At 42.5% G+C, this 19,724-nt stretch overlaps 2 protein-coding genes across 2 annotated transcripts; both read right to left on the bottom strand.

The window, feature by feature from the left end:
* Positions 1-831: 831 nt before the first annotated feature.
* On the bottom strand, positions 832-7,211 carry KGD4 (alpha-ketoglutarate dehydrogenase subunit 4). Its single transcript, XM_021531153.2, has 4 exons — positions 7,114-7,211; positions 5,962-6,025; positions 2,336-2,529; positions 832-1,110 (listed from the first exon to the last, which is right to left on the bottom strand). The coding sequence occupies exons 1-4, from the start codon at positions 7,150-7,152 to the stop codon at positions 1,093-1,095; spliced, it is 315 nt and encodes a 104-aa protein (XP_021386828.2). The 5' UTR covers positions 7,153-7,211; the 3' UTR covers positions 832-1,092.
* Positions 7,212-7,270: 59 nt separating this feature from the next.
* CENPH (centromere protein H) lies at positions 7,271-14,528 on the bottom strand. The gene is made up of 9 exons (XM_021531154.2): positions 14,419-14,528; positions 14,276-14,331; positions 13,015-13,063; positions 12,570-12,644; positions 11,825-11,881; positions 10,886-10,949; positions 10,553-10,604; positions 9,286-9,446; positions 7,271-8,104 (listed from the first exon to the last, which is right to left on the bottom strand). The coding sequence occupies exons 2-9, from the start codon at positions 14,316-14,318 to the stop codon at positions 8,015-8,017; spliced, it is 591 nt and encodes a 196-aa protein (XP_021386829.1). The 5' UTR covers positions 14,319-14,331; positions 14,419-14,528; the 3' UTR covers positions 7,271-8,014.
* Between the last annotated feature and the right edge of the window lie 5,196 nt (positions 14,529-19,724).

The following is a 19,724-nucleotide window of genomic DNA, read 5'->3' as shown; positions in this document are numbered from 1 at the left end:
CAGAAGACCTTGACAGGCTGGAGAGATGGACAAAGAACCATTTGAAAATTCAGCAAAAGCAAATGCAGGGTCCTGCAACTGGGGAGGAACAACCCCAGGCACCAGCACAGCCTGGGGCCGACTTGCTGGGGAGCAGTGATGTGGAGAAGGACCTGGGGGTCCTGGTGGACAACAAGCTGTCCGTGGGCCAGCAGTGTGTCCTGGTGGCCAAGAAGGCCAGTGCTATCCTGGGGAGCATTGCCAGCAGGTGGAGGGAGGTGATCCTGCCCCTCTTCTCAGCCCTGGTGAGGCCTCACTTGGAGTGCTGTGTCCAGTTCTGGGCTCCTCAGGACAACAGAGACATGGAGCACCTGGAGCAGGTCCAGCAAAGGGCAACAAATTTTATTAAGGATCTGGAGTATCCCTCTTAAGAGGAAGGGCAGGGAGAGCTGGGGCTGTTCAGCTTCGAGGAAACAGAACTGAGAGGGGACCTCCTTCATCAACATCTATCAGTACTTGAAGGGGAATTGCCAAGATGGACCAGGCTTTTCCTAGTGGCACCAAGCAGTAGAACAAAGGCAATGGACAGATATTGATACCCAGGAAGTTCCACCTGACATGAGAAAGAACTTCTTTACTGTGCTGGCGACCATGCTGTGGAACAGATTGCCCACAGAAGGTTTGGAGTCTCCCTCACTGAAAATATTCAAGCACCATCTGGACACAGTCCTGTGCCATGTGCTCTGGGATGACCCTACTTGAGCAGAAATGTCAGAAAAGATGACCCATTGTGGTTCCTTCCAACCTGATTCATTCTGTGACCTCAACCAGTGTAAAAACGACATGACCCTGTTGACTTTTCAAATGGCTAATTAGAAAAATATTTTAATGGTGCAGATGTAATATATATTCAACTGCTATTAGCCATCAACATAAAATCCTTCTCAGTTACAAACAAATCAGTATCTTGTGTGTTGTGTCAATCTTCTCACCCATCATATGGGATTTTATTAAAGCTATTAGTATACAATAATTTTTAATATTAAGGAAATGCCTTTACTGTGAATATAATACCTCAGTCTTCAACAGTGGCCAAGAAACTATCTTCTACGTTTATTCTGGACCTCCACGCTGTGAAAGAAAAGCATTCAATTAAATATATTCTGCTAACAGAACTTAAAACTGAGATCAAATTCTCTTTTAAACTGTGACAGACTAAGAGACATAATTCTAGTTTTAATTTCTGATTTAAATACTTACTTTTCCACCTATATAAGAACAGACAGCATGCCAAATACCAGCATCCACCAATCATGGCCACATTTTTTTCAAGGGAAAGTACAAAGAAATCAACACATGCTACCTACAGTTACAGCTGCTTCCATGTCTTTTTCTGTGAAGAAACCTGAGTCTTAACCTTTAAAATGTCCGAGAAACACAATACTAACAGACACAAGTTTTAATGGAACTTTCACTGGGTACACTCTAAAGTGCTAAGTAAAACCAAAGCCAAGCAGTCATTACAATCTTAATGAGAAATCAGAAAGGTATTCAGTTCATTATTTTCCCAACAAAATTATTTTACAATTTACCTCACTGTTAAACAAACTTATGCAAAAAGTCAAGAAGTGTATTACAGTTGGAAATACCTGATTTTATTTCTACTATATAGATGCAGCCTCCTTGCATATATGAAGGAAAATTTATTTCCTCGACTAACGTTGTTACGCCATACATGTCCTTACCATTTAACAAAGTTTTGCAAGCATCTTTTCATTTCAAACTCAGCATCATCTCACAAATTCCTCACATTTTGTGCGTTCTCCCTTTTGAACCATCAATTTTTACAACTGAGAGTTGTTACAGAACAGAAGCAGTTTTTTCTTGCCTTTCATGTACAATGTCATAAGTATTGCAGAAAATAAATTAAGTTTAATAAAATGTTTCCACTACTTGAAATACAAGAGTTAATTTACTAATAAATAACTTATAAAACCAATTTGAGAAATATTTTGGACTTGATTCACCTGGTTATAGCCTTTCCAGGTCTAAGAACAAACTTCTGTGATCCCGCCTGGCAGAGTCAAATTACATATTAAACAGCTGTTATAAAACAGGCAGTGGTGGCAATTAATGCAGGCTGTGACTATCAGCACATCTGTTCTAAGTCCAAATCTCTCTACTCAGTGGTACCACGAGCTACTATACAGTGAGAGTTGGGTAACTTCTGTATTAAGAATTGGTACATAGGGTATTGCGTATGAAAACCATGAAAGCCCAGGGCACGCTCTTAGAAAGAATTACTATGTAATATCATACCACAAGATGTAGAAATAAGCTAAAGAAGAAAACTTACTTGAATATATTCAATCTCTTCATCTGACATTTGTCTCCTTCTGTATTTCTGAGGTAAAGTTCTTGTTAATTCAGAAGTGTCTGGTGTGCCTTGTACTCTACTAACACGTGAAATATTTTGAAATGCCGGTGATATGCCTCCTACAGATTCCTGTGCTTTTGAAGATGGCATACTTGCTTGTAGAGACTCCTGCACTGAAATCCAGATTTCAAAACCATTTACAGAAATATTACTAGACTGTAAAATTAATAAGCAGCCAATAAAATCTACCATTGCTTGAAAATTTTATTCATTATAACAAATACCTAAAAGAATTAAATCACTCTACTTCTTACAACCTGCTTTTATTGTTGTCAAATTATCAAGTGTCAAATATCAAGAGCAGAATCTAAAAATTCTGACAGTTCGAATGGCAGAAACACTAATGTGGAAACAAATAATGTATCAGCACACAACCCAACAATGGCTTTTTCACTGGCAAGCTGTACTTGGAGAAAAAGCATAAAGTCATGTAAATGTTTGTGTGTGGACAATTATGTAGAAAGATAACAGACTATACTCACTGGTGAGGTTCTAGAGGACTGGAAGGTGGCCAATATGACACCCATTCACAAACCAGGTGGGAAGGAGAATCCTGGTAATTAGCCAGAGTCTAGCAGGTAAGGTTATGGAACAGTTTCTATTGTGTCGTATCACCCAGAACTTACAGGTTGGCCAGGGTATCAGACCCAGCCAGCAGGGGTTTAGGAGGGGTAGGTCATGTTTGACCAACCTGGTCTCCTTTTATGACCAGGTGACCGGCCTGGTGGGTGCAGGAAGGGCTGTGGATGTTGTGTACCTGGACTCCAGCAAGGCCTTTGGCACTGTCTCCCACAGCACACTGCTGGAAAAGCTGCAGCCCACGGCTGGGACAGGAGCACTCAGTGCTGGGTTCAGAACTGGCTGCATGGCCGGGCCGGAGAGTGCTGGTGAGCAGTGCTGCATCCAGCTGGGGCCAGGCACCAGTGGTGTCCCTCAGGACTCTGTACTGGGACCAGTTCTGTTTAATATCTTTATTGATGATATGGATGAAGGTATTCACTCGTAAATTTTCAGATGACACTAAGGTGGGGGGTGTCAATCCATTGGAATGTAGGAGAGCTCTGCAGAGAGACCTGGAATGGTTGAATGGAGGAGCAGAGACTAACAGGATGAAGTTTAATAAATCCAAGTGCCAAGCCCTGTGTTTTGGCCACAATAACTCCCTGCACTGCTATAGGCTGGGGACAGTGTGGCTGGACAGTCCCCAGGCAGAAAGAGACATGGGGGTACTGGTTGTACTGGTTGACATACAACTGAGCATAAGCCAGCAGTGCGCACTGGTGGCCAAGAAGGCCAACCAGTGTCAGGAATAGTGTGGCCAGCAGGAGCAGGGAGGTCATCTTTCCCCTGTATTTGGCACTGGTGAGAGCACACCTTGAGTGCTGTGTCCAGTTCTGGGTCCCTCAGTTTGGGAAGGACGTTGAGACGTTTGAGTACATCCAGAGGAGGCAACGAGGCTGGTGAGGGACTTGGATCACAAACCCTGTGAGGAATGGCTGAGGGAGCTGGGGTTGTTTAGCCTGGAGAAAATGTGGATGTGCTTAAAAAAAGATTGGATGTGGCACTCGGTGCCATGGTTTAGCTGAAGTGTTAGGGCATGAGATGGACTCGAGGATCTTGAAGGTCTCTTCCAACCTAGTGATTCTGTGATATGTAAGGGTAAAACACCTGACAAAGCAGAATGCTTCCACCGAAGTCCTTCCCAGTGCTCCAGAAAAATGAGCAAGACAAGTGCAACATCTAACAATTAGACAGAAGCTCTATATAACTATAAAATAAGCAACATAAAAACTGCATGTACAAAAGTGTGTGAGCAGCCACAACACCACAATTTTGCCTGCCTTTGTCCTTCCTGGCTCCAGCAAGACCAATGACCATAAAGGAGAGGGAGCCAGTTTTAGCCTTCATGAGTCTGATGCAGTTGCAGGGTTGGGACCAACAATCAAACACCTGCAGCTCTGTGACAAAGCTACCATTGAGAGGCATATTAAGAAGCTGTCGGTCATAAGACTGGGTCTGAAAGTCCCAAAGTGGCTCAGAAATAATGGAAGATCCAAAACAGAGCAAGGCAGAAGTGAGCCCATTAGAAGCAGCATATTTATTGTGAACAGGGGGCAAGGTATTTTTGTTTCAAGAAATAATACACCTTATATTAAAAAAAAAAAAATCAGTTTCTCCAAGTTTGTTTCACCTACCACAAAAGAGATTTGTCAAGGATTTTCCTCTACTGTAACTTTAAGTCTGAAGTGCAGTTGGAGTAGACTCATTAGCAAATTAAAAACATCAGAAGTGCAGTAATCAGAAATTTTACTGTTGCTGCTTTAGTTCTATTACAGTCTGTATTACATCTCTCCCTTCCCTATTTGAGACCATAATGCTGCAGTAGTAATAGGCCCACTAGAATCTGGCTGGCCTTTCACATCCCTAGTTGCTCTGAGGAGCCATTTAGCTATGTAGGAGCAACAATCTGGTACAATTAAATGTAGATTTTGCTCCAGCATTCAAGCAAGTCAAAGTAGTTGCAGTTTACTAACAAGATGACAGATTCTGATGAAGGTAGAAAAGTCTAACAACTAAAAGACACAGTCACAAGAATCTTCTGACAGAGAGATAAACAAGAGGTCAGAAACACATTTTCAAGCTTTTGAGAAAGTAATTCACTGGCATGACATAAAAAATGTACATAATTGTTACAGAAAGTTATTGCAGAGAATAGTTCCTGAAGAGTTCACAGGCAAGTCAGAAGAGGCATTTATATAAGCTGTGGAGGCTTTCAAATGTTAAACTAAAGTTAAAGCTAAACTGTGGGCTTGATAATGCTGTGACAAATAGCTAGGCACAGTGTAATACCAAAAGAAGTGAGAATAACGTAACAGAGCTTTTGAAGACAACTGCTACTTTTCTTTCAGTCCTTTTTGACCCCAAAGGACTTCTAAATCAACATATTGCTTGAATTGTTTTAATACAATAGTATTGGGAGTACCATGAATATCAACATAGGTATAAAAGTTAATGTCAAAGATTGCAATGAAATAATTCTCACCTTTAGTTAGTAACAGAAGAAAATACTTCTTAAAATGTAGAGGGCTAAATCTCCCAGCTATAATCGTGTTTTGAAAATACAGCAGAAAATATATCACATGTTTCAACTAAGAAAAAATGAGGAAAATACAGCATAATTTATGCAAATATAACTGAATAGCTAAAGCTGCTTCAAACTGACTTGGGCGTGGCAATTTTAGTAATTAATATTTGGGAAAATGTGACTTTATATAAAGTAGAAAACAAACACTGGAAATCCTTGTGAATCTTTTCTTGAGAAAAAAATAAAGATGTGCATGCATTATTTGTCTGCACACAGTTGCACACAAAAGAAGTTGTGAAGAACATTCAAGAGCTTCCTTCAAACTAAACCAAGCATGTTTCAAAAACCTCACTCCAACTCAGTTCAGCTGTATAGTTGGAAGAGAGAAATTGGGTCCTGGTTCTTAAACAAAACAGTAAAGAAATGTGGCACAAGATCTATCCATACCCAAAATACTTACTTTTAGGCCTGGGACCACTTTTTCTGTCTGGGAACTTTATTAATGGAGTATGTGGCTTGACTACCTAGAAGGAGACCAGGTAGTGGGAGAAAGACACAGGTTACCGTGAATAATAAAATGGCATGCACCATGTATGAAACAACCACTCTTAAACAGCTGCTCTTTGCACTACTTCTCTGACACACTTACTGCTTCTTGAAGTCCTATGTTTACCCCAGGTAAAGAAGGTTACTTTAAAAAGTAGTCCTGCACCCTGAGGTCCAGAGCAGGTACAGGCTTTGTCTTCCTTTTCTCATCAGTGTGCGTGTATGTGTGCAGAAGCAGCCACTACCACTGCATAAATGCAATCACAATGAAATCTGCTCTCGTGAGAACCCACCCAGAGTGCTGTGTCCACGTCTGGGGTCTCCAGAGCAAAACAAACAAACAAACAAACAAACAAACAAACAAAAAACAAAAAAAAAAAACCCAAACAAGCTGATGTGCTGGAGTGAGTCCAGAGCAGGGTCGTTAAGATGATCAGAGGGCTGAAGAACCTCTCCTGTGAGTACATGCTGAGAGAGCTGGGGGTGCTCAGCCTGAAGAATGCTCTGGGGAGACCTTACAACCCAAAAAGGGCAGGTTTAGATTGGAAAGCTTAAGAAGTTCTTTATTTTGAGGTTGGGAAGCACTGGCACAAGTTGCCTAGAGCATCTGGAGCTGTCCCATCCCTAGAAGTGTCCAACACCAGGCTGGACGGGGCTTTGAGCAACCTGGTGTAATGAAGGTGTCCCTGCCCACGGCGGGGGTGCTGTAACTAGGTGACCTTTAAGGTCCCTTCCGATCCAACCCATGCCGTGGTTCCACAGCTCTCTAGCGCACGGAATCGCGAGCTGTGCTCTGCCTGTACAAAGCACTTTCACCTTGCAGAGCACATCTCAGGAAGGAGCTGCCAGCCAGCTCCGCACCCGCCGCTCTCACAGCGCCCGGCGCCCGCGACACCGCCTGCGCGCCTCCGCGCAGCTCTCCCCAAGGACATCGGCCACCCCGCCGGCGTGCCCTCAGCCCGCGGCCGCCTCACACCTGCTGCTCGGCGGCGGCAGCAGCAGCGAGCCCCGCCGCTCCAGCCAAGGCTCCGGCTGCCCAAGACGCTGCCGCCCGGGCCGCCCTTACCTGCACCGCCCGGGCAGCGGCCGCCATCTTGCTGCCCATGGCGCGGAGCTGCGGGCAGCCCCGGCCCCGCCCACAGCCCCGGCCTGGGCGGGGCCTCCGCGGCGCCCGGCCTGCCGCGCCCCGCTCCGCCGCGCCTCAGAGAAACCCGAGCCAGTGAAGCGTTCTCAGGAGAATCGCATTCTCTTTATTAGATCAAGGCACTCATCTTAAAAAAAATAGCTGGTGAGCACTCATCAAGTTAAAAATGGCGTCGCACGCCAAGACAAGAAGGGACATTACACACTCCCTAAGTGTGTTATGCCTCAAGAGTTATTTCCTTCAAGCATCAAGCAACACTGAAAAAAGCGCAAATGCTAATGAAGACTTGCAATTACAACACTGTTTAGCTGCACAGTTGACAGTATAAAGTTACCTCTACAGACAAGAGTCACTGCTAAAAAGAGCACAGAATTTCTGGTGTTTAAAATTATACATAATGTCTTAATAATAAAGATAATCCCAACTTTAGACTTGCTTATAAATTTTCCTGACTGGGACACAGCAGGGTCGTGCATCCTGCTTAAGCTCTACAGCCTGCTGGTCCCCAGGAAAGGGGTACAGCAAATCCTCAGTTTAAGTCCACTTCCACATGAAACCTTGAAACTTTTCTTGTGTTCTGGCTGCCTTTCACAGGAATGTAAGTGCTCAAAGACAGGTCTGCTTGAGAACTGAGTCTGCAGGTAGTTATATTTAATCAGCTCTACTACCCACTTTGACACATTCTAACTCTCTGGAGAGAACAACATCTTTCAGAAAGGTCAAATTTTAAGTCTTGAAGTGTATTTTTGAGATACACATAATCTATCAAATTTAGTCAAAATGCACACACTGTATAACAATAGACACCATGTATCCTGACTCACTAAACATAGACGTTTTTTTCAAGCTGTAGAACAATTGCCTTTAAAGATGGATCTTCTGCCCAGTTAACTTTGCTTCCAACTATGATGTTCTATAAATGAGAAAGATTTATAGGTTAAAACAAGCACTTGTAAAGGACAATTCTTAGTAAAATATCTCAAAATAAATCACCTTTATAATTTTTGATTTGAAAGCCCTTGAAATTCATAAGTGTTTGAAGTAGACAGGATGAAGGGAAAAAGGAGAAAGGGAATTAATCCTGTTGTTGATACAAAGGCAAAAAAATCCCAAATCCATGCTTTTTTATTTCCTAGAGGGCCTTCATACTACATATATGCTAAACACAGAAATGTAGAGAACGTTTTTAACAATATGAAGTACAGTTTGCCACAAACACAAAACAACACAGTTAACATTCTCACCCTGCCACTCTGGATTGAAAAGGGAAATTTAAATTTAACCAAAGAAAATTTACTCTACATAGGGCTCAGAAAATTTCAGGAATACAAAACCAGGACTCTAAATTTAGAAATCATCTAAATTTCTTGTTCTCAATTTGAGATGTAATGACATTAGCAATGCAAAATAGTAGCAGCCATATTTTTGTCTTTGACATTCCTATGCAGCCTGAGACCCTTCCACCCTAACCCAAACCATGATTTTGCATGATTTCACATTGCAGGTGACCTGTCAATCGCTGCCTGTATACAGACTAATTAGCAGCCCTGGACACATGGATAACCAGAAGAGCAAAGTCTACACTGCTGAAAGAATTTGGAGACTGGCTGTGGTTGCAGGCCAAGGCTTTCACAGGTCTCTAGGGGGTAACACAAACAGAGAAAGCCAGAAGGGGAAGATGAAGGTTCCCTGGTAAGGTAGGACTAACACCTATTTATTTTTTCTAACCATGAGGTGGGGGAAACTGATTTGGTAGGGTGTAGAGGTTACTCAGAGCAGAAGGAAATACACCCATTACTGTGACAGACATTCTTCAAGAAAGATACATTATTTTTGTACCTTTAAGGAAACAAAGAGAGATTGATAGCCTGTCTCTAAACTCTGCAAAAATTAATGCAAAGATGCTTGTGACAATTTCATTCTCTTAGCCTTTAAAGCAATAGAAATCTTCCTTCTATGCACGGTCCTTCCATTAGCACTGTTAAAGGTTTTAGAAAACAATTTTGTGTTGTTAAGCTATATTTGCCATACAGTATATTATCTTGAGTATAATGAAAAATTGTAAAATTGATTCTAAAAGCCACACAACATTACCTGGAACACATTTTGAATTATTGTAGTCATCTGTCTTTCTTTTTCTAAGCTAGCAAACATCTTCTCTGTTTTCCTGGAATCCATACTTGCTTGTTTTTCCTTTTGCTTTTTCATCATGATCTGAATTTGCTGTAGTTTCTGTCCTCCATATGCTTTTAGTGCTGTTACATTATTAGGAAAATTAAGCATTAAGTAGTTAGGTGTACAGCAGAACTGAAGATACTCTTTCCCTCACAGCCACCTAAAGCACTTCCACTGCATAACCCTTATTTCATGCTCCACTCCTTCCCTCCAATATAACTCAATATATTTCTTCTATGAAAGAAGCAACACATGCTGTGGCTACTTGGTACACAGATCAAACTACATCAATTGCCTCCCTGGCCAACAGCAAAACAGAAAGTACATTGTATGCTGCCTGCATTTTCCTCACAGGGGCTAATTTGCATATCTGCATACCCTGTTTTTGAGTGCCACAACTTTTGGAGGTCTTTTTTATACCTTTTAAAGACCCTTACTCCTTTTTCAGATTTCACTGAAACCAAATTCCAAAATCATACAAGGAGCATGCAGACATGACCAGATAATATTACTATTTTTACAGGAAACCAGGTTAAAAACTAGACTGATTAAGTGCTTAGGGGCAGTTCATACACTGAAAGAATGCTGGCAGAGGATTCCTTCCTTTATTTGCAAAGATATCAGTATGTTAATTTTTCCCATGTGAACAGTTATTTCGTTACCATCAATATTTACACAACTCCCCACACGACTCAAACAATAGCTGTTAAAATTGTTAAAGTTCTGAATATTATGTCATATCTAAATTTGAACCATTCCAACAAGGCTACTGAACACCAATATATACACACTTCTTCTTAAGTAAATTCCCTCTCTATTCTGCAAGCACCTCATAAATGCGCAGTATGACAAAAAAAAGTATCTTTTAGTTGCTATAGGGGTGATTTAAATGACAAAACAATGTGTAACTTTCTGAGGACCTTACATGAAATAATAAAATACTGCCACAATGTTTTTGAGTGTTCTCTTGCATCTCTCATTCTAACATGTCAGTCTCAAGTTCAAGTAGGGAACATACCAGCTCATCTCTACAGTACTTTCTACTCTTCTAACAAGTTTAATAACTGTGTTGAGTTTTGTTACTTCCCATGTAAATTAATATTGCTACAAGAACAACTTTAAAATATGAACTATATGAACTCTTCATTAAAATATAAACTAAAGTCAATACAGATAACACACTTACAGAGTCTTTCCCTTTTAATGTTAACCAGCTGCTGTTCCTTCTCTTGTATTTTCTGAAAGAAAAAAAAAAAGTATTTTCCAGACTCTTGTCTTCAAAAATATTGAAATATGCTAATTCAATCCACACCACAGCTAAGGGCAACTCAAAAACAGACTTACTTACATGATCACTTTAAATAATCCTTAATTTTGACAGCAATAGGAACTGCACCCGTGTTCCCACATGTTTAGTTTGGAATGACTTGTGCAGTCCTGTTGCTTTCAAAGCGCACTCCTGCCCATGTGGGGTTGGTTGACCTGCACAACAGTAACAGAAGCTAAAACTGCTACTTACCTGCTGATACTCAATTATTGTCTGGCTGAGCAATACTAGGTGTTTCATTGTTTCCAGGATCAGACTAAGGAAGGAAACAGTTGCATACCTTAAGACCATGAATATAAGTCAATATCATAAATGTTTTAATCAACTTTATTTAGTTTAAATAAAGAATTTCTAATTTTTACTAATAGCAAATTAATACTACATGTCACTTCTTTTTGCGCTTACACTTACAACATCACTTCTTTTTACAGTTAATATACTCAGTATCATTGTAGAGGCTAAAGAGTTCTGTCACTTCCCTCTCGATTTCCCTAAGATTTCATTTAAGTCCGTTCAACATTTTACATCACAGAGTTTGGAAGGCATCAAGAAAGCCTAGACATCTGGAAATGGCTATGAATTAAAGTTCCTAAATCAAGGAGATGCAATCTCTTAGCTGTATTTCTGACAGAAATTAAATTTCTCATATTACACTTCATATGCATCCACCTGTTAATAATGGGCAGGCAGTGAAAAGCTACTTTTAAATATGTTTAAGATTTCAGTTCTATTTCAAAGACATTTTGCTCCTACATTAATAAAGGCAGGAAAGCAGAGGCAAGGCCCTGTTACAAGCCTGTAGTGTGCTCAGCTATTATAAATGCTGGTAATTCAGGCACTAAAGACAAAAAGCTCTCTTGGCTACAAGCAGTTCTCACTAGTGAATCAAGAGCTATGATCTCTGTAATCAAATGTGGGTAAATTCAGAGCCCAAATGCAAATCTACCATGAGTGTACGAAATCTGATCATGCTGATTATAGCCAGAAGGTAGACAGTGTATAATTCTGTCAAATCTAGAAAAAGGAAGCTTTCTTTCATAAGAGGTAAAATAAAATAATCTAGAAATGTGTCACAATAAACTGTGCAAAGTCCATTGCTTTCTAGCCATCTGAGGTCCAAGAACACCTTACCGTGAGTCCTCATCACCTTGTTGCAATTTGTTTCTCAGGGCATCCATAATTTGTATCCTGCATATTGCAAGAAATAGCATATGACTGATGAGAACTCATAAGAAACAGAGAAGCAGGAAACTGAGAGAAGCAGATTTAAATAAGTAATATAAGAACATAATTTCCAGGATTCCACTTTTGTCCACTTTCACATTGGAATTATATAAACAAAATACTCTGTACCTTTTAAATACCACACTTCTTAAATAATGGGGCTTAACTCTCAGGACAGGAAAGAAGTATCAATGATTATTGATACTTAGAATGACAACTCCTTTTTCTCTTGACCAACATATTTGGACACCATTAATCCTAGAGTCTGCAGAAAGGAAGTTGGGCAAAGGTGTGAATTCAAATCAAAAGCCATGAAACACATGGGATGTCTAACATCCACTTCCATCTTTTCATAGTCATTTGGAAAATATTGCTAAGAAATATGCTTACTGATCTGTACAGTCACTCTTTCCCTACTGTAAAGGAACTTTTGGATGTACACATTTCAGCCTGTAAGCTTTTAGTTTTGGTGGGCTTTTTTTTGTTTTGTTTTCTATAGCATACCAATCTGCATTCCTATTGTTCAATAGTACTTAAAACCTCCCCAATCTCCCATATCACTTTAAAATCCTGTTTTAATCAGACCTATGTATATATGCATCTATGTATGCACACACAGAAAAGAAAGCTCCAAATAAAGGATGAAGAAAACCTTTGCAAGGCCAACATCTTGTTCTGGAAAGAGACTTTTACTTCTTCTATATCGTTTTCCAAATGTTGTGTGGCACTGAAAGACAAAAAGACAGACAGCCTGAGTGTGAAGATAACAGAGTTTAAAAGCAGTGTGACATTTTAAATCGCTTTCCATTTATCTTATGTAAGAATTTTTCATGTGAGCCACAAATCATTAGGGCCAGGAGTAATTTAGCATCTGGAACTATATTAGTGAATTCTAGCCATCACATAAAGGACTGCAAATTTAAAAGCCACATCACATACAGAAGTACATTGGGAGAATGAATAAAGCATTTCTTCCCCACATTTCCTCTTAATTTCCATTATTTTCACCAATCTTCTCTGAAGTACTGATTGTTAATCCAGCAATTCACTAAGAAGGAATAACTAGAAAAGAATTTTGCAGTTTTCCAGTGACATACCTCTGGATAACGCTTTCTTCAATCCCTTGATCAAGGAAATTTTCTTGACCTGCAAAAGAGAACGTTGTTAAAACAAGCACCACAGACTTTTAAATACAACCTATAGAACATAATGGATTAGCATTTTTTGTGTGAACAAGTTATTTCTTGCTTCTATCTCCAAACTTTATTATCTTTTACAGTAAATGAGACTATGCTATCAATCAGCTGTATCAGAGAAATAACTAATTTAGCATTTTTCAGATGAGTAGAGCTGGGTTCATGATATTGCTCTATATATACTACTGGATAGTTCAGTGGAAGAGCATGTACCAGACTTCATCCTGGCTGTATAAGAAACGTGGCCAGCTGGTCAAGGGAGGTGATTCTGCCCCTCTAACTGGCTCTTGGCAGACTCCACCTGGTGTGCTGCATCCAGGCCTGGGACTCCCAACATAAGGACATGGATCTGTTAGAGAAGGTCCAGAGGAGGGCAATGAAGGTGATCAGAGGGCTGGAGCACCTCTCCTATGAGGAAAAGGTTGTGAGAGTGGTTGTTCAGCTTGGAGAAGGTTGCTTGCTGAGTCCTTCCAGTCCCTGAATGGACCTTACAAGAGAGCTGGAGAACTTTTACTAGGGTATGTACTGACAGGACAAGGGGGGACAGTTTGTACTTGAAAGAGGGTAGGTTTACATTAGATATACAGTGGGGTGATGAGGCACTGGTAGAGAGATTGCCCAGATAAGCTGCGGATGCCTCATCCCTGGGAGTGCTCAAGATCAGGTTGTCAGGTCGGACAGGGCTCTGGGCAAGACTGTCTAGTGGAAGGGGTCGCTGTGCATGGTGAGGGGTTTGGAAACAGATGTGTTTAATGTCCCTTCCAATCCAAATCATCTTGTGACTCCACAGGTAATGGAAACATCTTAAATCAGTATTGCTGCCAAACACTTTGGCAAACTTTTGGCAAGACTACAGCCTCAGTGACCAGGTTTCTGAAAACCATCACTACATGTCAGAGGAGCCTAAAGTTCAAATCCAGAAAAGGAAGTTAAGGGCAACAGCTATGCATCTTTGTAGACATTTAAATACGTCTCAAAAGATGCCTAGAAAACGTGTTAAAACGAACAGCCAGGGGGATAACCCCATTATTGTAAGGAACACTTTTGATAAATAATTAAATAAAATACTGGAAAATTATATTTTTAAAAATTATATATATATATATTCTACATCCCATTCATTGTTAGTGAAACATCCCAATGCGAGGAGATAAACACTTACTGATGAGAATTGCCGAGTTGTACTCTATTAGCTGCTCCTTCATTTGGTCCCTTAGGCTGCGGCGGGAGTAAAGCGACAAAGGTCAGAAGCTGCGCATCCCTTCATCCCACCCCGGGTCTGCTCCCCGTCCCGCCGGCACTAACCGCAGTAGACAGCAGACATCCACGTCGCCGCTGCCGCCCTGGGACCATCCCGGGGCCGGGGCCGAGGTCGAGGTCGGAGCCGAGGCCGGGGTCGGAGCCGAGGCCGGGGTCGGAGCCGAGGCCGGAGCCGAGGCCGAGGTCGGGGCCGAGGTCGGAGCCGGAGCCGGGGCCGAGGTCGGGGCCGAGGCCGGAGCCGGGGTCGGAGCCGGGGTCGGAGCCGGAGCCGAGGTCGGAGCCGAGGCCGGAGCCGGAGCCGGGGCTCGGGCCGAGGCCGGAGCCGAGGCCGGAGCCGGAGCCGGGGCCCGGGCCGAGGCCGGAGCCGGGGCCCGGGCCGAGCTCCCGGCCCGCGCCGCCATGGCCGCACCTTCAAACCGCGCGGCTCCCGCCGGCCCGCGCCCGCGCCTGCGCACTGCAGCGGCGGGCGGGCGGCGCAGCCCTCAGCGGCTGTGGTCCCGTGCGTGCAAGGGGAAAAATGAAAATAACATTGGCAGAGCGCTAGGTAAAGCTCAGTAATCCTTCCCTCTGACCTAGTGTTCGCACGGAGATAGAAGCAATAGGTGCAAGCTACTAACGGAAGTAAAAAATAGACTGCAAGAAATAAACACTAAGTGAAGAGAGCCGCTGTGTAGAAGCAGAGGCTTACTTGGGTTTAAGAGCAAGGGCAGCTGTCAAACCAACGATCCTGTTCACCATTAAACCAGGTGTGACCTCAGGTGTTATAGTCACGCATTCTTCTGAACGTGCCCAGGGATGCTGAGTCCTGCACAACTCTGGGCAGTTTGTTCCAATGTCTGACTGCCTTGGACAGCCTCTGTAATTGTCTAAGGGAGGGTACAGTACGGCTCCTCCTCAACAATTTCTCCTTTCTCTGTGAGCTCTGCCACCAGGCTGAGCAGATCATCCACCTCACACAGCTGTTTTCTCTGCTGCCCCCAAGTCTGACCTGGCAGACACCAGCACCAAACTCGCAGAGCTCATGCCAAGGCTGCTGTGCACACACCACCTGCGTCCGCACAGGCACCTGAGCTGTCCCCAGAGCTCACCCAAGCTCCCAGCACTGCTCACAGCCTCCAGGGAGATGCCTCAGCTGTAGGAGGAAGTTAACTATACTACTCTCCCCACCAACAAACCCCAACCAAACAAAAAATTGTGAAAGCTTTAAGTTTAATACAAATAAGGTACTTTGTATAAACAGTGAGCAGCATGCTGCTTAAATTGATATAGAAGTTTAAAAGTTTTAGCCAGAACCCATAAAATGGGAGAGTACAACTGTTCAGTGGTGCTTACCTCGGTGTTGGCGGTAGGTCTTAAAGACCTAGAAGTGAAACAACACACTTTTGAGCCAATATTAGTATAGGAGATAATATAAAGGCTGGTCTTTATTGCAGGCCTCCAGGGAAAGATATGGAAAAATGCCCCCCCTCCTCCTGCCACGGGATGAATACAGTTTTATAAGTTTAGCAAATTAACATAACTGACAAGAATTCTCAATTAGATGTACAAGTGATGAAGTAATTCCTGCCTGTTTAACCATCTTTAATCCTCTCCCAGCCTCTGCTCTTAGATAGGAGCTAAACTTTGTTTCTGAAAATGTGTCTCAAAGAGCTAGTTTCAACCTTGGCTCCCAGGAAGAACTACAATAGGACAGGGGCCTTGGACCCTCAGGGTTTAGAGACTTTGAAATGTATTTTATATTTCTTCCTGTCAGGGTACGGAAAAGGTGAGGGGAAGTACTTGTGAGGAACTATGTACAACAATAATCTACAGAGCTATGAATATATATGAAGGAAGTGTAACAGCAAAAATCAATCAGTGGCACATTTCTTCGTAACTGCCTGCAGAGAAATAAGGCTGATTAAGTTTACTCTGTCCACTAACACTATTTCAGCTCACTTAATGCTTGGTGATCAAGCCAGGCCCATCCGAATACTCAAACCCTGTTTATGAGTGGTCCATATCATCTAAGAAAGATAAAGATCTTCATCTCAGAAGTGAGCAGATCTTCTTATTTAAGTCTGTCTGCAGTGACTCAATTGAACCAATCTCTATGTGCCATGTATTAACATATAACCATGCATATTCCCCCTACACCACTGCACCCTAAGATTCTTACCTTTTGCTTGGCAGCACACTTATTCACATTTATTACATTCTTTGACATATGCCATATAGCTGAGAGAATGTCACTCTCAGTGTAAGATGTGTAGGATTGCAGAAGTGGCAACTGAAAAGAAGGGAATCCATTATATAAGCCTATTAGAATAATCCAGTTACGCTGGGGTCTTTGTCTTCAGTTTTGCTTGGACAATTATGGTCTCTTGTCTCACAGTGGGAGGTTTTAAAAGTACTACTCTACTGCTGCTGGCTTTTATTGGTCCAAAGGGAGACAAGAACATGGTGAAATACCATGAGGAATGGAGGAAGTGTGCACCTTGTAAGAGTGGCCTTTTAAGCTGCTGCACAGGCACACTGTGTCACAAACAGGAGGTGGCCTGACAAGCACAACTTATGAACATGCATCCATTGAAGAATTTTGGAGACAAACAGAAGGCAGCTGCTGCACTCATGGATGGAAGCATGTGAACCATGTCATAATTCACAATGAACAGCTCCATCAGGTACTTGGCCAGAATGTTTTGTTCAGTTTACCTGCAGTAAGTCAGAATTGAATATTGGCTATCTCCAGGGGAAGAGCATCCTGTCAAGCCTTGGTTTAATTAAACAGGAAGAAATACATAGAGAACACTTTCAAAGTACAGGGTTGAAATTCAAGCGCCTTAATCACAGGACACTTCTGTTATATTAGGCTGCTCATAGTCCAGGACTGCCCCTTTCAATGGCAGTCTAGCAGTTACCTGCAATATCAGTGTCATGTTCCACTGTGCCTAACTGGAAGGAGTTATTTTTAAATTAGTTAGGAACAAAATTAAGTCAAAGGAGACAAACACTGTATCTAAGAACCATTTATTCCTAATGAAAAACAAAAAGTTACTCTACTAAAGAGGGCTAGAGAAGATAGAGCAAGAGGAAGAAAAATGGGAAAGGAATGGGGTGGGACTGGGAGGTAAGAGACAGAGTGAGAGAGAGAGAGAGGAAGATGCCACTGGAGGTTGGGAGTGTGTCCACAAGGTGGTGGATGCGCACACTGCTTGATGGACAACTGGACATGAGGTGAGGGGGGCACTCAGGCAGGAGGCCCAGAAGCCTGGATAGTGTCATAGTGATGATCACAGCAGTGGCTCAGTGTCAGAGTCCAGAACATGCCTCTGGCTGCTCTGGCTGTCTCGAGACCCTGGCAGAGGTCTCAGAAACCCTGGCATGAAGTCAAAAACAGCTGCAACTTTGATTTTAGCCCGTGGAAAACTGCCAGCTCTGTATGAGGAATTACAAGTCACAAGGGTTTTAGTAGTGTGATATTTGAACTAACACAGGGTGGAAAAGTAGAATTTTGGGATTTCTAGAATGGGGTTCAAGGGGGTACAAGATGGAGGAATTTGGGTGTGTCCTAGCCTTCTTCTTCTTTGTCTTGTCCTCCATGTCTTGGTGTGATGGTGGCACTTTTCTGTTGGTTTAAGGTAGAGATTCACTGTCTAACATAGATTATAGGAATTAGTGAAGAAATTGTAAACACAGACACATAGTTTTGAGTATATAATGTGGGAGCTGTCCGAGGCTGGAGAGAGAAATGTTATGGCCTCCTTGCTAGCCAGAGCTCAGAGGCAGGTCAGAGAAAGTATGTTTAGATAAGAAGAAATAAACAACCTTGAAAGCACAATCTGAAGTATTCCAGGCTCCTTTTTTGGCTGCGTTTGGGCTAGGGAAGCAAAGACTCTTTATGATCTCTCATGGGGTCATCCTGACCTAAGAACCTTAAGAGAAATCAACAGCTCAGAGGCCAGCAGGGTTGGATGCAGGTGGCTTAGGTAGGGACACAGGGAGGCAGAACAGACATGAGGGGTGAGCGAGAGCCAGCAAGCAAATGAAAGCCAGAAGGCAAGCTGGGGCCAGGACACAGAATTGAGGGATGGTCAACAAGGCTGACATCCTGGTGGGACTCTGTTATAGATCACCCAACCAAGATGAAGTTATTCTACAAGCAGCTGAAGGATGTTTCAGCATCAGCAGCCCTTGTTCTTGTAGGTGATTTTAACCTGCCAGATACCTGCTGGGAACTCAACACAGAGGAGAAGAGGTAGTCTAGGAGGTGCTTAGAGTGTATGGAGGGCAACTTCTTGTTGCAGCTGGTGAGTGGGCCCACCAGGGGAGGGACAGTGCTAGACCTGCTCTTTGCAAGCAGAGAAGAGCTGGTGAGATATGGAGGCCATCTGGAGCACAGTGATAATGAAATGATAGAGTTTTCAGTACTTGGTGAAACAAGGAGGGGCATCAATAAAACTTCCATGCTGGACTTCTGGAGGGCAGATTTTGGCCTATTCAAGAGACTTATTCAGAGAGTACCTTGGAAGCAGCCCTTAAAAACAAAGGAGTCCAGGAAGGATGGGCATGCTTCAAAACAGAAATCTTGAAGGCACAGGAGCAGGCTGTCCCTATGTGCCAAAACATGAGCCAATGAGGAAAACAACTGGCCCGGATAGACAAGGAGCTTTTGAAGGAACTTCTCCTTTTCTGAAAAAAAAGAGCGTGTATCACCCTTGGAAGAAGGGTCAGATATCTCTGGAAATGCTTAAGGGAGTTGCTAGGTCATGTAAGAAAAAAATTTAGAGAGGCAAAAGCCCAGTTAGAATTCAATCTGGCCACTTCTGTAAAGGACAATAAAAATATTTTTATAAATACATTAATGGCAAAAGGAGAGCAAAGACAACTTCTATTCACTATTAGATGAGGGAGTGAATTTAGTAACTAAGGATGAGGAGAAGACAGCAGTGCTTAGCACCTTCTTTGCCTCAGTTTTTATTGGGGAAGATGAAATAAGAAGGCCTTATAAGTATGATTGCCTTTCAGGGAATTTGGAAAGTGCAGAGAATGTGAGCCAGATTGAGATGAAAGCAAGCTTTGAGATGGCAGACCTTGGTTGCTAAGCACAACAGTGGTGTAGCTAATAGAAGGTATCTCCCTTTTTTGACCACAGACAAATCAAAGGGTCAGATAAAGTGTTCTGTCTCATTCCTCAAAAATGTAGAGTCTATCTTGCACCTGTAACCCTCCCCTGAAGTATGATGTATCTGTAATCCCATTGGTCCGAAGTCCTTTTCCGCACCCTCTTCTGAAACCCCCATGATAAGGTGTTCCTGGGAGACCAAGCTCTTTTTTCTCTTCTCTCCCTCCTACCCCTCGCTCCAGCCCCT

This window comes from Lonchura striata, chromosome Z, assembly GCF_046129695.1.
Source record: "Lonchura striata isolate bLonStr1 chromosome Z, bLonStr1.mat, whole genome shotgun sequence".
Taxonomy (NCBI): domain Eukaryota; kingdom Metazoa; phylum Chordata; class Aves; order Passeriformes; family Estrildidae; genus Lonchura; species Lonchura striata.
Note: the sequence above shows the minus strand (reverse complement) of the source record. Positions and strands in the feature narration are given on the sequence as shown.

What these genes read in the sequence shown, in the direction of transcription:
- KGD4 (XM_021531153.2), bottom strand. Translation starts at nt 7,152, where the DNA reads ATGGGCAGCAAGATGGCGGCCGCTGCCCGGGCGGTGCAG. An exon ending in CCGCTGCCCGGGCGGTGCAG is followed by an intron (nt 6,026 to 7,113) that starts GTAAGGGCGGCC and finishes GTCTCCTTCTAG; the next exon opens with GTAGTCAAGCCACATACTCC. An exon ending in AAGTGGTCCCAGGCCTAAAA is followed by an intron (nt 2,530 to 5,961) that starts GTAAGTATTTTG and finishes TCTGGATTTCAG; the next exon opens with TGCAGGAGTCTCTACAAGCA.
- CENPH (XM_021531154.2), bottom strand. Translation starts at nt 14,318, where the DNA reads ATGAAGGAGCAGCTAATAGAGTACAACTCGGCAATTCTCATCA. An exon ending in GAAGAAAGCGTTATCCAGAG is followed by an intron (nt 12,645 to 13,014) that starts GTATGTCACTGG and finishes TTTGTCTTTCAG; the next exon opens with TGCCACACAACATTTGGAAA. An exon ending in TAATTCAAAATGTGTTCCAG is followed by an intron (nt 8,105 to 9,285) that starts GTAATGTTGTGT and finishes TCTCATTTATAG; the next exon opens with AACATCATAGTTGGAAGCAA.